At 41.0% G+C, this 16,164-nt stretch overlaps 1 protein-coding gene across 2 annotated transcripts; it reads right to left on the reverse strand.

The window, feature by feature from the left end:
• Positions 1-31: 31 nt before the first annotated feature.
• Positions 32-12,058, reverse strand: LOC137183334 (rho family-interacting cell polarization regulator 1-like). 2 transcript variants are annotated; one of them, XM_067590326.1, is made up of 18 exons: positions 11,900-12,056; positions 8,964-9,017; positions 8,396-8,489; positions 8,120-8,253; positions 7,919-7,997; positions 7,747-7,770; positions 7,587-7,640; positions 6,769-6,918; positions 6,571-6,634; positions 6,442-6,485; positions 6,223-6,348; positions 5,488-5,636; positions 5,266-5,374; positions 2,658-3,272; positions 2,318-2,559; positions 1,809-1,899; positions 1,528-1,687; positions 32-1,428 (listed from the first exon to the last, which is right to left on the reverse strand). In XM_067590326.1, exons 4-18 carry the CDS (start codon positions 8,209-8,211, stop codon positions 1,358-1,360), a joined length of 2,070 nt encoding a protein of 689 aa, XP_067446427.1. In that variant the 5' UTR covers positions 8,212-8,253; positions 8,396-8,489; positions 8,964-9,017; positions 11,900-12,056; the 3' UTR covers positions 32-1,357. The 2 variants fall into 2 exon arrangements, with proteins under 2 accessions (XP_067446427.1, XP_067446418.1); XM_067590317.1 differs by lacking the exon at positions 8,964-9,017 and having other exon boundaries at positions 11,900-12,058.
• Between the last annotated feature and the right edge of the window lie 4,106 nt (positions 12,059-16,164).

Here is a 16,164-nt window from a genome sequence, read left to right on the forward strand (position 1 = left end):
GATTCATTCAAGAACAGACACAAAAAAAACGTTAATTTTAAAGAAACCTTTATAAAGTTTTAACATTTCTGAACATAAACATTTTAACATTTCAAGACATATACAATTCTTTATATGAAACAGTAAATATCTCTTATTGTGCACACTCTTAAAGTAATTCAGAAAATAAACACTGTTATCTTTGCCTGATCTCTTCTGTCATGGCATTCGCTCATTTGAAACCTTACATCTTTTTTCACTTGAGGCACTTTCTGAATGAAGAGGCTTTTGTAGATCAATGTAAAGCATGATGCTGAAAGACTATAGCGCCCCCGTGAGGCGGCTTTTGTACACAGCTACAGACCCGATGGCTTCCTTGGACCGGAGCCTAGCTTACACACTTTTTATACAAACATGCTGGCAGTGTGAGGCAGCTACACATGCAGGTTTAAATATAGTTTACACTGCAAACTGTTTGTATGTTTGTATAAAAAAAAAGAGTTTTGAAGAGAGACTTATTTAAAGAAACTCCTATACTTCAAGTGTTGATACCCATTTCTACTCTAAGTCATGATCATAGGTTCAGCCTGGGTCCTGGTGTTGTTTTGAAGGTTAAATGTAACTTCTGCACATGTGAATTTTTTGAATACAACCTCCTGATTTTCAGGGTGCATTCCTGGTTTGGAAATGACATCACGTCCACAGCACTGTAGCTCACGTCAATGAAAATCTTCAGACAAACATCACATGCTCATGAAAGTCTTTCCTCTGACACAAACAGTGAAAGAGCTCCGGGGCTGTACACCGATTTAACACTGCGAATCATAACCTCAAACGTCTACAAATACTGATAGTTTTGAAAACCTCGTCTTTTGGCTTTGTCTTCTTGCTTTCACCTCAATGAATGATTGTATGCCTCTATGAAAACCTGTTAAATTACTGAAGAAAATGCACTGTTAGAACGCCAAAAACAAGGCCGCTTTTAGCTGTTCCTGAAATGTTTACATTTAGGACACTGGATTTTCACATGACAGGAACAGTTAGTGAATGTGTAAACTAAGTGGTATCCCACTTTAACCCAGGCAACATGATGGTGTGTGTGTGTGTGTGTGTGTGTGAAATATTGAGGACTCTGGAGGGATGTGTGTGTGTGAGAGGGGGGATTTTCAGTCATGACTGAGGTGCAAAAACCCCGAGGTTTATCGTTCTTGGTCAGAACTAGGCAAATTATGTGCACAAACTCAGCAGTAATGGAAGAGCTTGTTTGTCTGAGCAGTAAGTGGAACATCCTCGAGGTGTCCAATCCCGCAGTAAGTGAGAGATGGCATGAGCGGATCAGACAGGGAGGAAATGGTTTAGCTATGGTTCCACCGTGTCATTAGAAGACAGTAGTGGCCAAATGCGTGGGAGTGGAGGGACGCTCCTCCTGATTATGTGATGTGTCCTCTCCTGAAAGATTAAAATAAAGAAAAAGGACAAATTAGTAAATCTGCAGTCGTGTTGTCACAATATTGACAACAGCTCCGTTCACTGACCAACTGCTCTCACCATCTTGTTCATCTCCCTTTTCCTCGCCGTGCTCCTCCTCCTCCTCCTGCTCCTCCTGCTCCTCCTGCTCCTCCTGCTCCTCCTCCTCCTCTTCCTCCTCTTCCTCCTCCTCGGGCATTTCCACCTGACCCAAATCCTGAATATCCTCCACACTCGACTCCTGTTCAAAATAATGATTTTAAAAGCGTGACTTTTTTTTTTTTCAAACTTCCTTTTGGTTAACACGAAAACAAACAGACACACATAACTATCTTTACAGGCTGAACTGATGCTCTGATTACCTGTGATTCAGAGAAACGATCTTCATCGGAGTTCCTAAATCCTTCTGGGGCTTCCATGAGGATCTCTAGACCGTCCGCCTCCTCTTCGTCACTAAGGAGAGAGACAAAAAGCAGACTGATGTAATAAATGTTGGATCAAATATACACAACTTAGTTAACCCCAAAACCATCAAGTTCTCTCTTTTTTTTACCCCTGAAGTCGTTTTAAGGTTGAGTGAAATATTTAAACATATTTAAATATTTTTATGGCCATATTCTGCATTTCTTGTCATCATTTTATACCCGTTTCCTCAAAACTCAGCCTTACACTTTTGGTATCTTTGGAAACTTTGAGATCTCCTCTAAAAACTACTGGACCGTCATTAATATGGTCGATTTACAACAAAATGGGAAAAAGAAACGAGTTTATTATTATTTGTCATGTAGGCTCAGAGAGCAGCAATAATGACTATTCAGAGTTCACCAACGAGACATATTTATGTCAACTTCCCGACAACCACGACACTGACCTTCCTCCACAGTAGAAGTTCTCTACATCCTTTTCTTCCTCGTCTACTTTCTCTTCCTCCTCTTTGCTTTGGTCCTCTTCATTCTGCCTGACCTCTTCTTCTTTTTCTCCTTCGTCTTCCTCTTGTTGCTCATCTTCCTTTTCCTCCTCATCTTCATCGAGGTCAGAGCAGTTGAGAAAGTCGAAACTTTCAAGCGCCGTCTCGACTTCCTGAGTGAAACTAGAAGAAGTAGGAAAGGGAACCTGTGGAGAAAATAAATATAGATGTTTATATTGTATATAACCGTAAACGTGTTAAATGAACACGTTCAAAAATACCAAATACAGATGTGAGAGCTCACCATCGGCGGCTCCTCTGGTTGTTTTAACTCCTGGACGGACTCGTGCGGCTGTGTGTGAGCCTCAGTGGTTTTGTCCTCTGTTTCTGCTTCAGCCTGTTCTGTCAAGTCCTCGGATGGATCATCCTTTACCTCGTCTGCTGAAATACACACTTGTTGGCCGCCACATTCAGGCGCATCTGTTCTCTCCACCAACAACACAGGAGGTTCAGAAGAAACGTCAGGGCACGAGCAGCTCAGGTCCGCTGAAGTTTCAGAAAGGTCAGCTGATTGGACAGATGCTCTGTCCGTCACATGACAGTCTGGGCTGCTCTCGCCGGTGTGGCTGTGAGAGCAGGAAGTCTGCAGATGGCCGTTGGGCACAGCGTCGATCTGAGAGAAAGCCTCGTTGGCTTCCGTCTCGTCCTCTTCTTGGTTGGATGAGAGCGACGGCGTCGACGCGCTGGACTTGTGCGGCGTGAACGACAGCTGAGTGGTGAGAGTGGTTTGCAGCATGTTGGAGGCCGACAGCCTCTGAGCGTGGTGAGCCAAGGCCGGACTGGAGGAGTCATCGGAGGATTCAGAGGAGTTGGACCAGACGGTCCCGTTCTCAAGCTCTCCCTGCCGCTTCAGCAGAGACTAGAGAGGAAACAAGACGCAGCGAGGCGAGAGACAGACCAGAAAGAGACAAAATATCACTTTTATGTCTACATACGGTCACACATGATTACTGGCTTTAAGAAATGTCAAATTTCACCCAGAAGAACAAGATATGCACATGATAAACACCAAAAGGGTTGAAAAAAGAAGTCAAATTGATTAACACAGTGGTTCTCAAACTGTGGTGCAGGCCCTGTCAGGGGTCGCAGCAGCATTGAAGTGGGGTGCACATGACCAGGGCTAAAAATGTCGGGTGGAACTAAAGTCAAATGAATCTGTTCCGTGTGGGACCGATAACAAACAAGAAAGCTTTTAAGTTAAGATTCAGGTCAGCAAGATTATTCAGACAGCAAAATGAAATTTAAAGTATAACGGACACATTGTTGGCGTCTGTCCAAACTAAAAGTTAAGATGTGACAAAGTCTCTGTTTCACAGTGAAAGCTGCAGTAAAGCCACATGTCTTTGATGTCTTGGGTTAAAATGTATTTATTGTTATATTAATTTAAAGTCATATTTATAGCTTGTGAAAAAGTAACTTGCATCATGGTAATTTTGTTTCTAATTTTTCCAACATTGTTTATGGTTGATAAACATTAAACTGGTTTCCAGGGGGACATTTGTTTATTTTCCAGTTTGAGAACCACTGGATTAATCAATCCAGTCTGTCTATTGACAGTAACCTAATACTTTGCACACTTGAGATGAACATCAGTAAATATTATTTACATTTCACACTAAATGATCAATTATTGTCATCATTTAAAGCTTTTTATACAATAAATGGTTTTCTCAATTAACTGAAAGAAATATGCTGATAATCATTAATCGACCCAAGAATCACTCAATTCATGGATGAAGGTAATGATCATTAGTAGGTGTTATAAATCTTACAAATCACCACACACACTATCTGCCCCTGGGATGAAAATGTAAAAACAAAATGCCTCCGACTGCCTTTTTTCAAATTTCAATTAAAGATGAAGATCAGGATTTTTCTATTGGGATCCTGGAATGATTGGAAATTTAGAACTGAAGCGATTTGTCAATTAATTGTTTAGTCAACTAACAGAAAATCAATTGGCAAATTTTTTCATTATCAATTTCTCAAGCAAAACATCATTACAGCTTTTCTTTGTTGTGGATGATTGTAAATTGAAGAGCTTTGAACATTTTGAAGACAACATCCTAGAATTGTTTTTTTAAATTTTATTTTAATTAATTTTATTGACTAAATGATGAATCAAAACACTAATCTGTCATGAAAACAGTCATTAGTTGCTGCTGCAATAGGAAATTAACTGGAATGATTCATCTCAGAAACTTAAACTTACAATGTTGATTCCTTTTGACTGATACATTATTTCACTTTGTTTGTTGACTATAAACTACGCTACAGCTACGTCCCACACACCGACTGTACACAGGTGGATCGGGCTGATGCACGGCTGAATTCACAACGTAAGGAAGCCGTCCCGTACGTCACGACATCGTGGAACGCCTCCATCAGCGAGCGGCTGTTTCTGGCCCCGCCATGAGGCATGCTCTTCGGGGAGGTGAGGAAGAGGAGGGACAAATTGGAACGCTACTCAACCACTATTAAACAGCTACAAGGACCACAGCTCCGCTCATACATGCTGCCGCTGTCACACATCCCACTACTACTGTCATTCACTTCAGGGCTCCTCGCACTAGGGAAGCCACTCCCACAACCACATGACCTAACACACAGTTCTCGGAGAAAATCCTCACACACGTCAGTGCTACCGCTACACACTAAGCAGTTGGGGAGCAGCTGAAATAGAACAAGCCAGTGAAATGAAAGTAATAGTAGCCATCAGTAAGACAGATACACAGTGTAAATGTAGGAATAATAAAGTGTAAGACTGAGTCACAAGGCTGTTACAGACTCTTATGAACAGAGCAGGTGTGATGAAGTTAGTAGAAAATACTGAGATTGTCTTGTTGACTCACATAGAAGACCTGCTCCCGCATTGAGGGCGTGTCAGGAGGGCTCTGATTGGACAGCAGCCGTTTGGAAACTGTACTGGTGGACGATGTCTGGTCGTCCTTATCAAACGGACTGAAGAGGAAGCAAATACAACGAGATAAAGAGTGAGAAACAGAGAAAAAGACACCTGAATGAACACATTGTAATAAAAGGAATCATCACTCCGAGAGGTGTAGGTGAAGTACCTCCAGGTGACCTCCAAGTTCAGCTTCACCGTCCCGAGGTCGTTAATATCCACGGCGAGCGTCTGGGGAAGTGGGCAGAACAGGTCGAGCATCTCGCAGGAGACGCTGCCCACCACCACGTGATTGGCCAGGCTCTTCAGCTCCGTCACCTTGACAACCAAAACAGAAAAAGCTCAGATGAGATGAGGGGAAGCAGAGTTTTTCAACAAAGACGACATTCATTTTTGCGAGTGTGTAAACTGGAAGTTAAAAGAGCGAAAAACCCCAAACCAACGTTTAGGTAACGTAAAAACACATCAATGAGCGACACTATTGCACTGGGCAACACTTTCCTTCATCATCATGAACACGGGCGCTCTGGTTTATTTTGAATCAGACCCACAAACACCGTCCTGCTGTTAAAACTCACAAGTGCAACAAACGTGGATTAATCCGCCGCTGAAAAGAGTCCCAAACAAATGCACTATTTTCTCCTGTTTGAGTAATGTTTGCTAAAAACTACAATCACTAATCAATTTAGAAAAATAATAAGTCTTTAAAAAAATGAAACTATATATTTGTGACCTGTTTTTAAAGATTTACATCTTCAGTAGGAACAAACGTGTTTAAGTCTGAGCGCCACAGACAGGATTTGAAAGCCAGAAAGTATTGAGAGACGGACTAGTATGCTCTTGGTTTCTGTGTTTTCATGAGAACAAAAAATGCAGCTTATTCTTTAAAAGCTGATTTTATTACCTTGATTGACAGCAGTTCTGTGACGAGAGGCAGGAAGATGTACTCTTCGCTGTCCCACATCTGCTTGTTGCTGACTTCCACGCGGCCTCGTAGCCTCCAGCGTTGCCGCCCATAGCGCATCAGGACCTGACAGGGCCAAAAAAACAGCTTGACGTGACAGAGCAGACGCAGAGATTCGGGCTTAATCGGCGTCTATGCGCTTGTATTTGTGTTTCTTACCTCATACTGGTCACCAGCACACAGCCGTGCAAAGCCAGCGAGGCCTGAAACATCAGAAATAGGCAAGAAAAATGAGAACTAGCCTGACAAACGGAATAGGAAATCACATGAGTGTAGAAAGTGACTCACCCTTCATCTTGACGTGAAATTCTCCCATCTGGCTTTCTAATTCACTCTCAAGTGAGCACATGTGCTGCAGAGACAGAAAGAGGAAACAGTCTGATTTGCTGCAACAAGAGATACAGAAGAGGATCACTAGCAAAAAAACAAAATACAGAGAACCACACCCACCACACATGCTGACACCATCAGTACCAACACACTGACCTCTGTACATTCCCTGTAGCCCTTGTTGGCTTCACTCAGGCTCTCTCTGGCCTCTTTGCTGCCGGTGGCGGAGTTAAAAGCTGCCACCATCTTACTTGCTCCATCACGCAGCCGCCGCTGTATACAGTAAGCATCGTACAGCTCCTCAACCTATAAAAGCAAATATTACAGAGGTTTCAACAAAGAGTGTCGTGTTAAAATTCTCAATAGAAGAAAGAATGAATGTTATCATGAATTCACTTTTATTTAGCGCTTTTGTTATTTTATGAAAAAGCTTTCAAATCATCTTCATTTTCATGCAGTAATTAAAGCAGCATTAGTTGATTTTTCACATCTTTTTAAGAGAAGATTATGGTAAATATATGAACAAACTGTCGCCTGTTTACACAATTAGCAGACATAAAGAACATTGGCGTCATTTGGAGTCGTGTTTCTGCCACCTGACGAGGTTTACTGCAATATTTACTCTTCTTTTAGCCCCATTTTGTTCTCAGTCAACTCCAGAGTGAGACATCTGTTTGCTCTTTAAACTATGTTCACCAGCTAGTTGCCAATTTAGTCTTTCTGTATGAGAGTGAATCAAAACAGTAGTTTGTGGGACTTAATATCAAAACAATGAACTGAAAGATGCTAAAAAGCGCCATAGAGCTGAGGGGAACTGCAGTCGGGTGATAAATCTCTGTGAGTTTGTCACCTCTTTCACGTTACACACAGAACTTTGATTCATTGATCCATTAAAATATTTATAAATGACCCTTTAAATAATAAAACTATATATTGGTCTGTTAATTAATTCCTTACATACTGTACATACACACCTTGCTGAGGTGGAATTCCAAGCGACGCATAAACCTCTCAATGGCTTTCACTTGCTAAAAAAAAGACAACAATAATTAAACGTGACAAACTAATACAGAATACCTTTATATGGTTTCAAAGCACTCACATCAATCAACAGCAAGTGTGAATGAAACTCACCTTATCCTGCTCATACAAAGAGCCCTGCAAAGAAAACAAGAAGAAAAGAACATTAAGCATCACAAAGCGTCACATTAACATCCTGACTGAGGACTGGAGACGACCGCAGCCAGCCTGGTACTGGAGGAAAAGTCAATACTGGTGTGACTGGTTTGACTACATGAGTTCTCACCAAACGACCGTTCCTCTTGTTTTCTCTGATCTGCTGACCCAGACTGTCCAGCTCCAGCTGGTGGACCTGCAGGTACGACCTGACGACAAAAACCCACCACTGTTACTTCTCCACGTTAAGACTCAAAAAGCTGCATATTCAGTGTTATTCCACCTGGCAGCCATCAGCTTTAATCTATGAGCCTGAAAAGTGTTTACTCACTGTAAGCCTCTACGTAAGGCGGCGTACACTTCATCCAGCCGCTCAGGCTGGGGGGTTTTAGCGGGTGGCAGTTTGGTGGAGCCTGTGAACATCCTGCTTCCTTACAAGGCACGTTTCTCTTGGATCAAACAGTGCTGAGGCAGCGAGAGAGAGAGAGAGAGATAGGCATGGGATCATTTCTGATAAGGCCTCCGTGATTACCACAATTAAAGTACACTCAAAATGGGCATCAAGGAAACTGGCAGGACAGAGAAAAACAGACAGAGTGCTGCTCACCTGCTGAGTGGAGAGATACTGTCACTACTGTAGCATGCTTGGAGACTTGAATGTAGCGCTGTGGCTTTAACAAACCGAAGGACATGTCCTGTAACTATGCAGAAAGGAGACATTAGAGGCGAAAACCACCCTTTTCAGCTCATACCTCACTGTACCTGACAGGGATATTTCTCCTACTCTGCGATTATAAAGGATTCTGATAATTACAGAGAGTGTCTGGACAGAAAATGCATGCAGGGTGGGGGGGGGTGAAGACGATAGAAACCACTCTTTCACTTCCTCGGTCTGGCCACATTGTTTTGTTGCACGTCTGAGATGGTGAGCAACATGCTAGCAGCAACCACAGTGGCCACCATTGACAACAGTAGGGAGCACAGTCTGCTTTTTGCTTCTCTTCCCCTTCCTTCCCTAACTCCCCCCCCCCTCACACCCCACCCCTCCACATCCACATCCAACACCAGAGTACAGGAAGTCTCATGGCTGACGCTACACAGGAAATTCTACACAGAAGTTTGGCTCAAGAATATAAAACTATCCCTGCGATGTGTGCGAGTGTGTAAAAACTGACCCATTTCTGCTCCAAGTGAAGCCAGATTAGCGCGATGTCTCATTCAGGGGGAAACTATATGAAGGAGAGAGAGGGTCGTGTCTGAGCTAAGCCAGTCACAAAAGAGATTATAGTCTTAAACCAAACAAATCTGTCAACCAAGAGCCAAACCCATATTAACACATAGGATCTGTGAATGAGCCAAACGCAGAGCAACTGGTGGCATCTGCTCTGCATTGTCTCAACCAGGAGAGAAATTAGCCTGATTATAACATATGTTCCACCTGATGGAAAACACACAGATTATAGTTTTATATGATGAAAGCCTGCTGATATGAGAATAATCTGTATACACCCTGCTGTCTTTCCACGTTCTCCTGCCACACAGTGGGCCTTAGGGGGGGGGGGGGGGGGGGGGGGGGGGGCACTCTGGGGCAGGGGTCCAGTTAAACCGCTAATCTTAGCTGCAAACTGGGAGGATTAACTGGAGTTGTTCGAACATGGCAAAGAAAAAGGTGCCATACCAGAGAGCCTTTTCGGATAAAACACCCCAACACCAGCCGCTTTTTTTGAATTTTTTTTTTTTTTTTTTTTACCAAACATGACCAAAGAACATGGACATGAACTCTGAAACTGCAGAGTCATCATGAGGATACACACATACACTCCCACACACCCATAAATAGCCGTACCTGAAGCCCACACACAGGCTCGGCTCGGCTGTAGTAATGTTGATAATCGTTGAGTGCCACTCGCTCGGTTTCCTCTCTGTCAGATGTGCTTTTACCCCTTTCCTTACATTAGAGATCATTAGCCGAATTAATCCTCTCCGCTGAGCGAGGCGAACAAAGAGGACACTGTTTTCAATCACCTCACAAGACTGGAGTTTTGTTTAAAAAAAGCCTTTTCATGCACTCGCTGCTCACTGCTTGCACCAGCACATAAAGGCTTGTTTGGGCAGCAGTTTAGGCCAATAAACTATTGATCATTTATAGAATCATTGTCTATATTAACTGTACAAGGTTGTAGCTAAAGATTATGTCCATTACAATCTGTTAGTGATTATTTTTTGATTAATAGATTCACTGTTTAGTCTATAAATTGCCACAAAAAAAGGAACATTTCCTCAAGTCCAAGATGAGACAGTCTAAAACCCAAAGATGTTCAATTTTCAGCAGAAAATCTGCTCATTAATGAAGTTGTTAACTGTGAAACTTTTGGCTTTTTTGCTTTATAAATGATCTAAACGATTAATTGATTATCGAAATAGTTTGCAATCAATTTTCTAATGACCCAGTTGTTTGAGTGACTGATTGTTTCAGCGTTAAAGCTGTATAATGACAGAAATCAGGTGGATATTATAAGTTACCAGATCTTGGTATGAGGTTTAATCTGATCAGCAGCCACAAAGAAAGCCATATTTATGAAGTTGTAATTAGCAGAAGATTGATCACAATTATTGGAAGAGATTAATTTCCTGTTGATCGACTCATCCACTAATCTACTAATCGTTTCAGCACTAAAATAAATGTTTTTCTTTCCTGTAACAGAATATTAACTGAAAGAGCATTAGTGCAGATATAAACAAAGTATGAAGCAAACACCTCATTAGACACGACTTCATCCATACTTTGTGTGTGTGAGGAGGAAGAGGAGGTGGATGAGGGGCAGTGATGGAAAGTAACTAAGTACATTTACTCAAGCACTGTATTTAAGTTCAATTTTGAGGTACTTGTACTTTACTTGAGCACTTTCATTTTATGCTCCTTAATACTCTTCTCCACTATATTTATTTGACAGCTTTAGTTACTTTTCAGATAAAGATTTGACAGAACGGATAATATAACAAGCTTTTAAAATATAACAAATTGTTAAAGATGAAACCAGTGTTTCAAACCTTTTTGGCTTTTGACGTCTCATTTCAGATGTCTATGAGTTGTTAACAGCTCCAACAAATAGTGATTTTTCCCTCTAAACTTCTCACATGGTTTCATTTTAATAAATGTTCAAATGATCCAATATTTCACCAAAAATCAAAGATTACAGAAAAAGTCCAACAACTGAAAACAAATTTGTGTATCAGAACTTTGTTTTTTCTTCTTTCTTCTCCCATTAATCATCTCACGAACCCTCAGATTTATCTGGTGACCCTCTAGAGGGGCCGACCCCTAGGTTGGGAACCCCTAGACTAAACTAGCTAAGTGTATATAAAGTAGTTGAAACTAGCTCCACCTCCAGCAGCTACAACAGTAACATGCTGCTTACACACTGATGCTTCAGTATTAATAATCTAATGATGTCATATATAATAATATATTAGTCAGAGGGACAAATGAGTACTTTTCCTTTAATGCATCAACTACATGTTGCTGCTAATACTTACATACTTTTACTTAAGTAGGATTTTTCATGCAGGACTTTGCTGGTAACGGAGTATTTTTTGCTGTACTGGTACTTAAAGTAAAGGATCTGAGTACTTCTTCCACCACTGATGAGGGGTAATGGAGTTACAATAAAATACCTCCAGATTACTGGATTAGCCTGACCGGCGGCAGCAGGCCACTGAGTCGGATAAACAGGCTCACACATCACGGCCCTGCTCTTTACTGCAGCTAACGGCGGAGGAGGAGGAGGATGGAGCCCGGACAGCAAAGTCGGGAGACGGTGTCGTGCCACATTTTGTATTCCGCACATATCCCACCCCAGCCCCCGGAGCTCATCACAGGCCACAAAAAAGTCCACTCCCAGGACCCCCTCCCCTCCGCTCTTCTCCTAAAAAAGCGTCGGTACACCAACTCAATCAACAAACACACACTAAAAACACAATCACAACGAGCTGGCGGATATAATTCCGACAACATCACGGGAAAGCAACTTCACGTCGGACGGACTCGTGTAGAGAAACATTTAACAGGATTCTTGTTGTGACCTTGGCGATCAAAGCTGAGCCCCCTTACCTCTGTTTTACAGTCCGACAGCCCGGAGAGTGTGGCCGGGGTCCCATCTCCACCGCGATGCTCCTCACAGTTAGCAGAGGTTTACAGTTATTCTGGGCGCTGTCCTTCTCCTTGATTTCGCAGTTTTTTGTGTCCACAGTCAAGCTCCGGGCAGCCGCTAACAACGACTTCCGGTTGACAGTTTTCATTATAAAAGCCTCCCCGTGTGTGTGACAACGTAGTTTGGAAAAGCACAAATACAGAAATATGACTGAAATGTTAAGTATGTTAGAGGAAATGGTCGAAAAAATGTATCATAGGGTCTGGAAAACTTAGGGGATTAATGTAGTGGAGCATATAGACCGGAAACTGGAATGGACCGAGAACTGAGCCCTGGGGAACACCACACATTAAAGGGGCTGATGATAACAAGTCCTTCCGGGATTTCACACCGTGGTTTTGTGATTATTGCGGCCAAAAATGCTTGATTTTGCTCAAAAAAATGCTCAAAAATTTGCAATGTTTTTTGTGCTCTTTTTGTGGTAAAATTGAGGGAATTGGGAAAACTGCAAGTTTAGGAAAATAATGCCATTAAAAAAAAAAAAAAATACTACCAATCAAGTGTTACATGTAATCACTTCCTTTGATAACAGAAAAAACTATATTTCAGTGCTAATTTTTAAATTTATTTCCTGAACATGAGAACCATGGGCTCAAAGTTATATAAAAAAGAAAACACTGTACTTGAGTTCTATTTATAAGCCTTTATTAAATAAACTCACCTCAACATTAGCACCAAATAAAATGTCAATAATGCCATTAAAATAAATCCATCAACAAAAAAATATAGTTTCAATACCTGTGGTGATGTTAGTTACCATGACACAAAATGCAACAGTTGGACCAAATCACAAGCGGTCTGTTAATTCGGCCATTTCATGCTGAAAAGTGTTAGTAATTTAGCAAAGTTGCAAGCTCTCATAAATATTGCAGAGATTTTTTGAATTTGCGTTAATTACTGTGATCACAAAATTGCAAAATATACAGACACTCAAGTCAAGTCAAGTCAGTTTTTATTTATATAGCCCAATATCAAAAGCAAATTTGCCTCAGTCTGTACAGCATACAAAATCCTCTATCCTTAAACCCTGCTCCTTTTCGGTCATGGAATGTGTACAAGGAAATTGTATTTTGTTCATGAATTGCATCTTTTCTGGAACTGTGCATTGACATGAGCAGAACAAATAGATGAAATGAAATGAAAAAAACAGTAGACTGATAAATTGCAACATGGAGAAGCAGAATGACAATGATAAAGAAAATAACAACTAGTAAGGCAAATATCATATAATATTAACTAAGTAATAAGTGTACGTTCAAGTGTTTATAGTAAAGTTTGAAAGTGTTTGGAGTGAAGACTTTGGAGTAGAGAAAGTGTCCAGCTGGTTCCAGGTGCCACTAAGCATTGGTTCAACCTGGACCACAAAACTTCCTCTGACCACAAAGATCTGAAGACAACAGGTTACACATGCAAGTGGGCCTGCTGAGTCGATGAAGAAGAACCATCAAGTGTAGTGCTAGATGATACTGATTGAAAACAAAATATCGTGCAACAACAGCAAACAACCATCAAAAAAGTCTGGGTAAATGATTGCAACACATTGTAACAAGTGAAGACATTGGATATAGATAGTTTAGGAATGATCTGTCTTGCATTAGTTTGCTCTGATGGCCCATTACAAAACTGACATAATTTCATAATTTACATTCAGTTCCTCTATCTGTAGCTACACCAGATTGCACCATGACTTTGTCATAGCTGTAAATCTAGGAACAACAATGTAGTGTATTTGCATAGATTTTGTGATATCAACACGACTGATAAAAAAAATTGTTGTTCATTTCTATTTTCTTAAGCCCTTTCCCCACATTTAACTAATATATTCTGGCAATATTCCAAGGAAACATCAAGAGGGAAAAAGGAGCCATTAATCAGGTGAAAAGGACAGCGTGCTAATTTGTAGACTCTATTTTTTGCACATTCTCTAGAAATCCACATCTCTGGTAGAATAAATGCAGCCACAATATCCATACATACCGTTTCAGTGACAGGTGACACTTTCTGTTGGGAATATACTCTATAACATCTTGCACTGACTATGCTGTATGTTGCTCCATCTTGCTGGGACAGACTCAGCAAAGCTAGTATGCATTACCAACCTAGTATGAACACACTATCTTGTATGGTTGAAGGTTCTGCACAAAATTACAGTTTGCACCACTTTGGTATAAAATTATCCCATAATGTTTTAACATTAAAGATTCCCTCCAGACATATTTTAAGATGTATATAAAATACTCTTCTTTGAATAGTAATAATGTCTGATATGGTTTTTCCATAAAAAAAGTTAAATTGTCTTGTAAAAATCCTTAAAATTACATCTACTACATTCTTTCCCTTCTTTTGTGGCGTGGTGTTGTATCCTTTTGGGACTACTGACTAATTACTCTCTTTTTTTATAGCTTTGTATTGCATTAGGTTGATTTCTTGTCTTGCATGGGACTAGCATCTGTTTTTGTCACAGTGCATTGACTGGGTATGTTATTTATAATCATTTATGGTGTTGTTGTAGATGTTGTCGTCAGGGTTGATGGGATTAGGGTGTTGGGGGAAGTGTTATTGTCAATATATTTTTGTTTTGTCTGGTATTTGGTGTATGTGGGTTCGCCATGGAAATAATAAAATATACTCTAAACTAAACTACAAATTCAAGAATCTATAAATATGTAAATATATTTAATTTCAGAAGTTTAACTGCTGGACACAAGATGTCTCCTGCTTCACTGTAAAGTCCATTCTCAGTGTTTGAGCACTGGAGGCTTCAAGTTTCCACATCACATGTGTGTAAGTTGCATACTGGACCTAACTAGCGCCAGATGGTTTTTTACACAGAACCATCTGAGATGTCTTCCTTGAAAACTATTTGGAAAAAGGCAGGCACTGTCAAAAGAATACTTACAGCTCTGAAGTGTCAGACTTTACACGTACATTATTCTACACAGTGAAGCTCAAACACTGAACTGAAGGAACAAGAAGAAAAACATAATTTTGAGTAGGGGGGATTTTAAAGTGGCTACTTTTATTTTGAAACATTGACCATCCAACCGGAAACCATGTCTCCGCTAGTTGCTGTGGCAACAAGGATGTCCCTCAGTCTGTCACTGTTTTCTCCGTTGCTTCCTTTGCTGCGCTGGCGACGCCGCGGTATCCAACGGAAAAAAACAGGCATGATGTTTCCGAAAGGGAGGAAGGAGAAAAAGTATCGACGTCTCCTACAACAGTAGCAGTCACCCAAGGGTGCCCAGTACAACGTGTAGGTTACGCTTTAGTGGTTAAGTCTTATCAGGTGCAGCAGCCCCGGTTTGTCCAAGTTTGACCAAGCCGGGGAGGAAGAGGAGGAGGGGGGCGGCGGGATGGGAAGCATGTGGCGCTTTTCCTACAAATTTCCTACAAAACAGGACGTCGGTCGCAGCTGGCAAAAGTGAAAGTTCAGCTATTAATCTTCCAAATTAGTTTAGCTAGTTTAATAACTGTCTTCTGCCGTTAGAAACTAAGCTGTGCGTTTAACGTTACAGCGGTGAAGGCAACGTTAACGGCTGGAAAGAAACGTTACTTCCGACGGTTGAATAAATGCAACGTTCTGTCCGGAGGTAACAACGTAGTGCGAGTAAAAAAAATCTGCCGTTATCTCTTTTCAGGACGTTAAAAAGCTTTCTATCCATTTATGACGGACCGTTTCTTGCTGCGGTGATCGTTTACAGCTACTACAACTAGCTTAATATAACTTCACAGCGATTTGTGACTAGGAGGTTCCCAAACCTCAGAAACCACCAGACTCAAACTTTCTGTTGCATCAGACTGAACAACAAACATGGAGCCTGTAGTGGTAGCTCTTGTTGAGAGACAAGTAAACTAAAAAGGAGACAATAGAGAGCAAACTGAAGTTATAAATTCACTTAAGTATTGTTTGCATCCTCAAGTTAAGCTGTGTAGCACATCACACGTTGCATTTCTGTTGGCTTTCGCATTAAATTTACATGTTAAACACACTATAGTGTGTTTCCGTACAGGGATTATCCAATCCACAAAAGTACAGATACCATGCAAATATAATCGTAATTTAAATCTGCAATACTAGTGTGAAAAATGCTGTAAACTGGCCGACAGATTGTGTGGGAATTAGAAATAAGAAAGTCAGAAATATTTCCTTAATTTTAGTACTTTA

This window comes from Thunnus thynnus, chromosome 1 (assembly GCF_963924715.1).
Source record: "Thunnus thynnus chromosome 1, fThuThy2.1, whole genome shotgun sequence".
Taxonomy (NCBI): Eukaryota; Metazoa; Chordata; class Actinopteri; order Scombriformes; family Scombridae; genus Thunnus; species Thunnus thynnus.

Excerpts from the sequence above, each read along its gene's own strand:
- LOC137183334 (XM_067590317.1), bottom strand. The coding sequence starts at position 8,211 with ATGTTCACAGGCTCCACCAAACTGCCACCCGCTAAAACCCCCCAGCCT. Across the intron at positions 6,349-6,441 it reads GTGCTGGTGACCAGTATGAG|GTCCTGATGCGCTATGGGCG; the intron begins GTAAGAAACACA and ends TGGCCCTGTCAG. Across the intron at positions 2,560-2,657 it reads AACCAGAGGAGCCGCCGATG|GTTCCCTTTCCTACTTCTTC; the intron begins GTGAGCTCTCAC and ends TTTTCTCCACAG.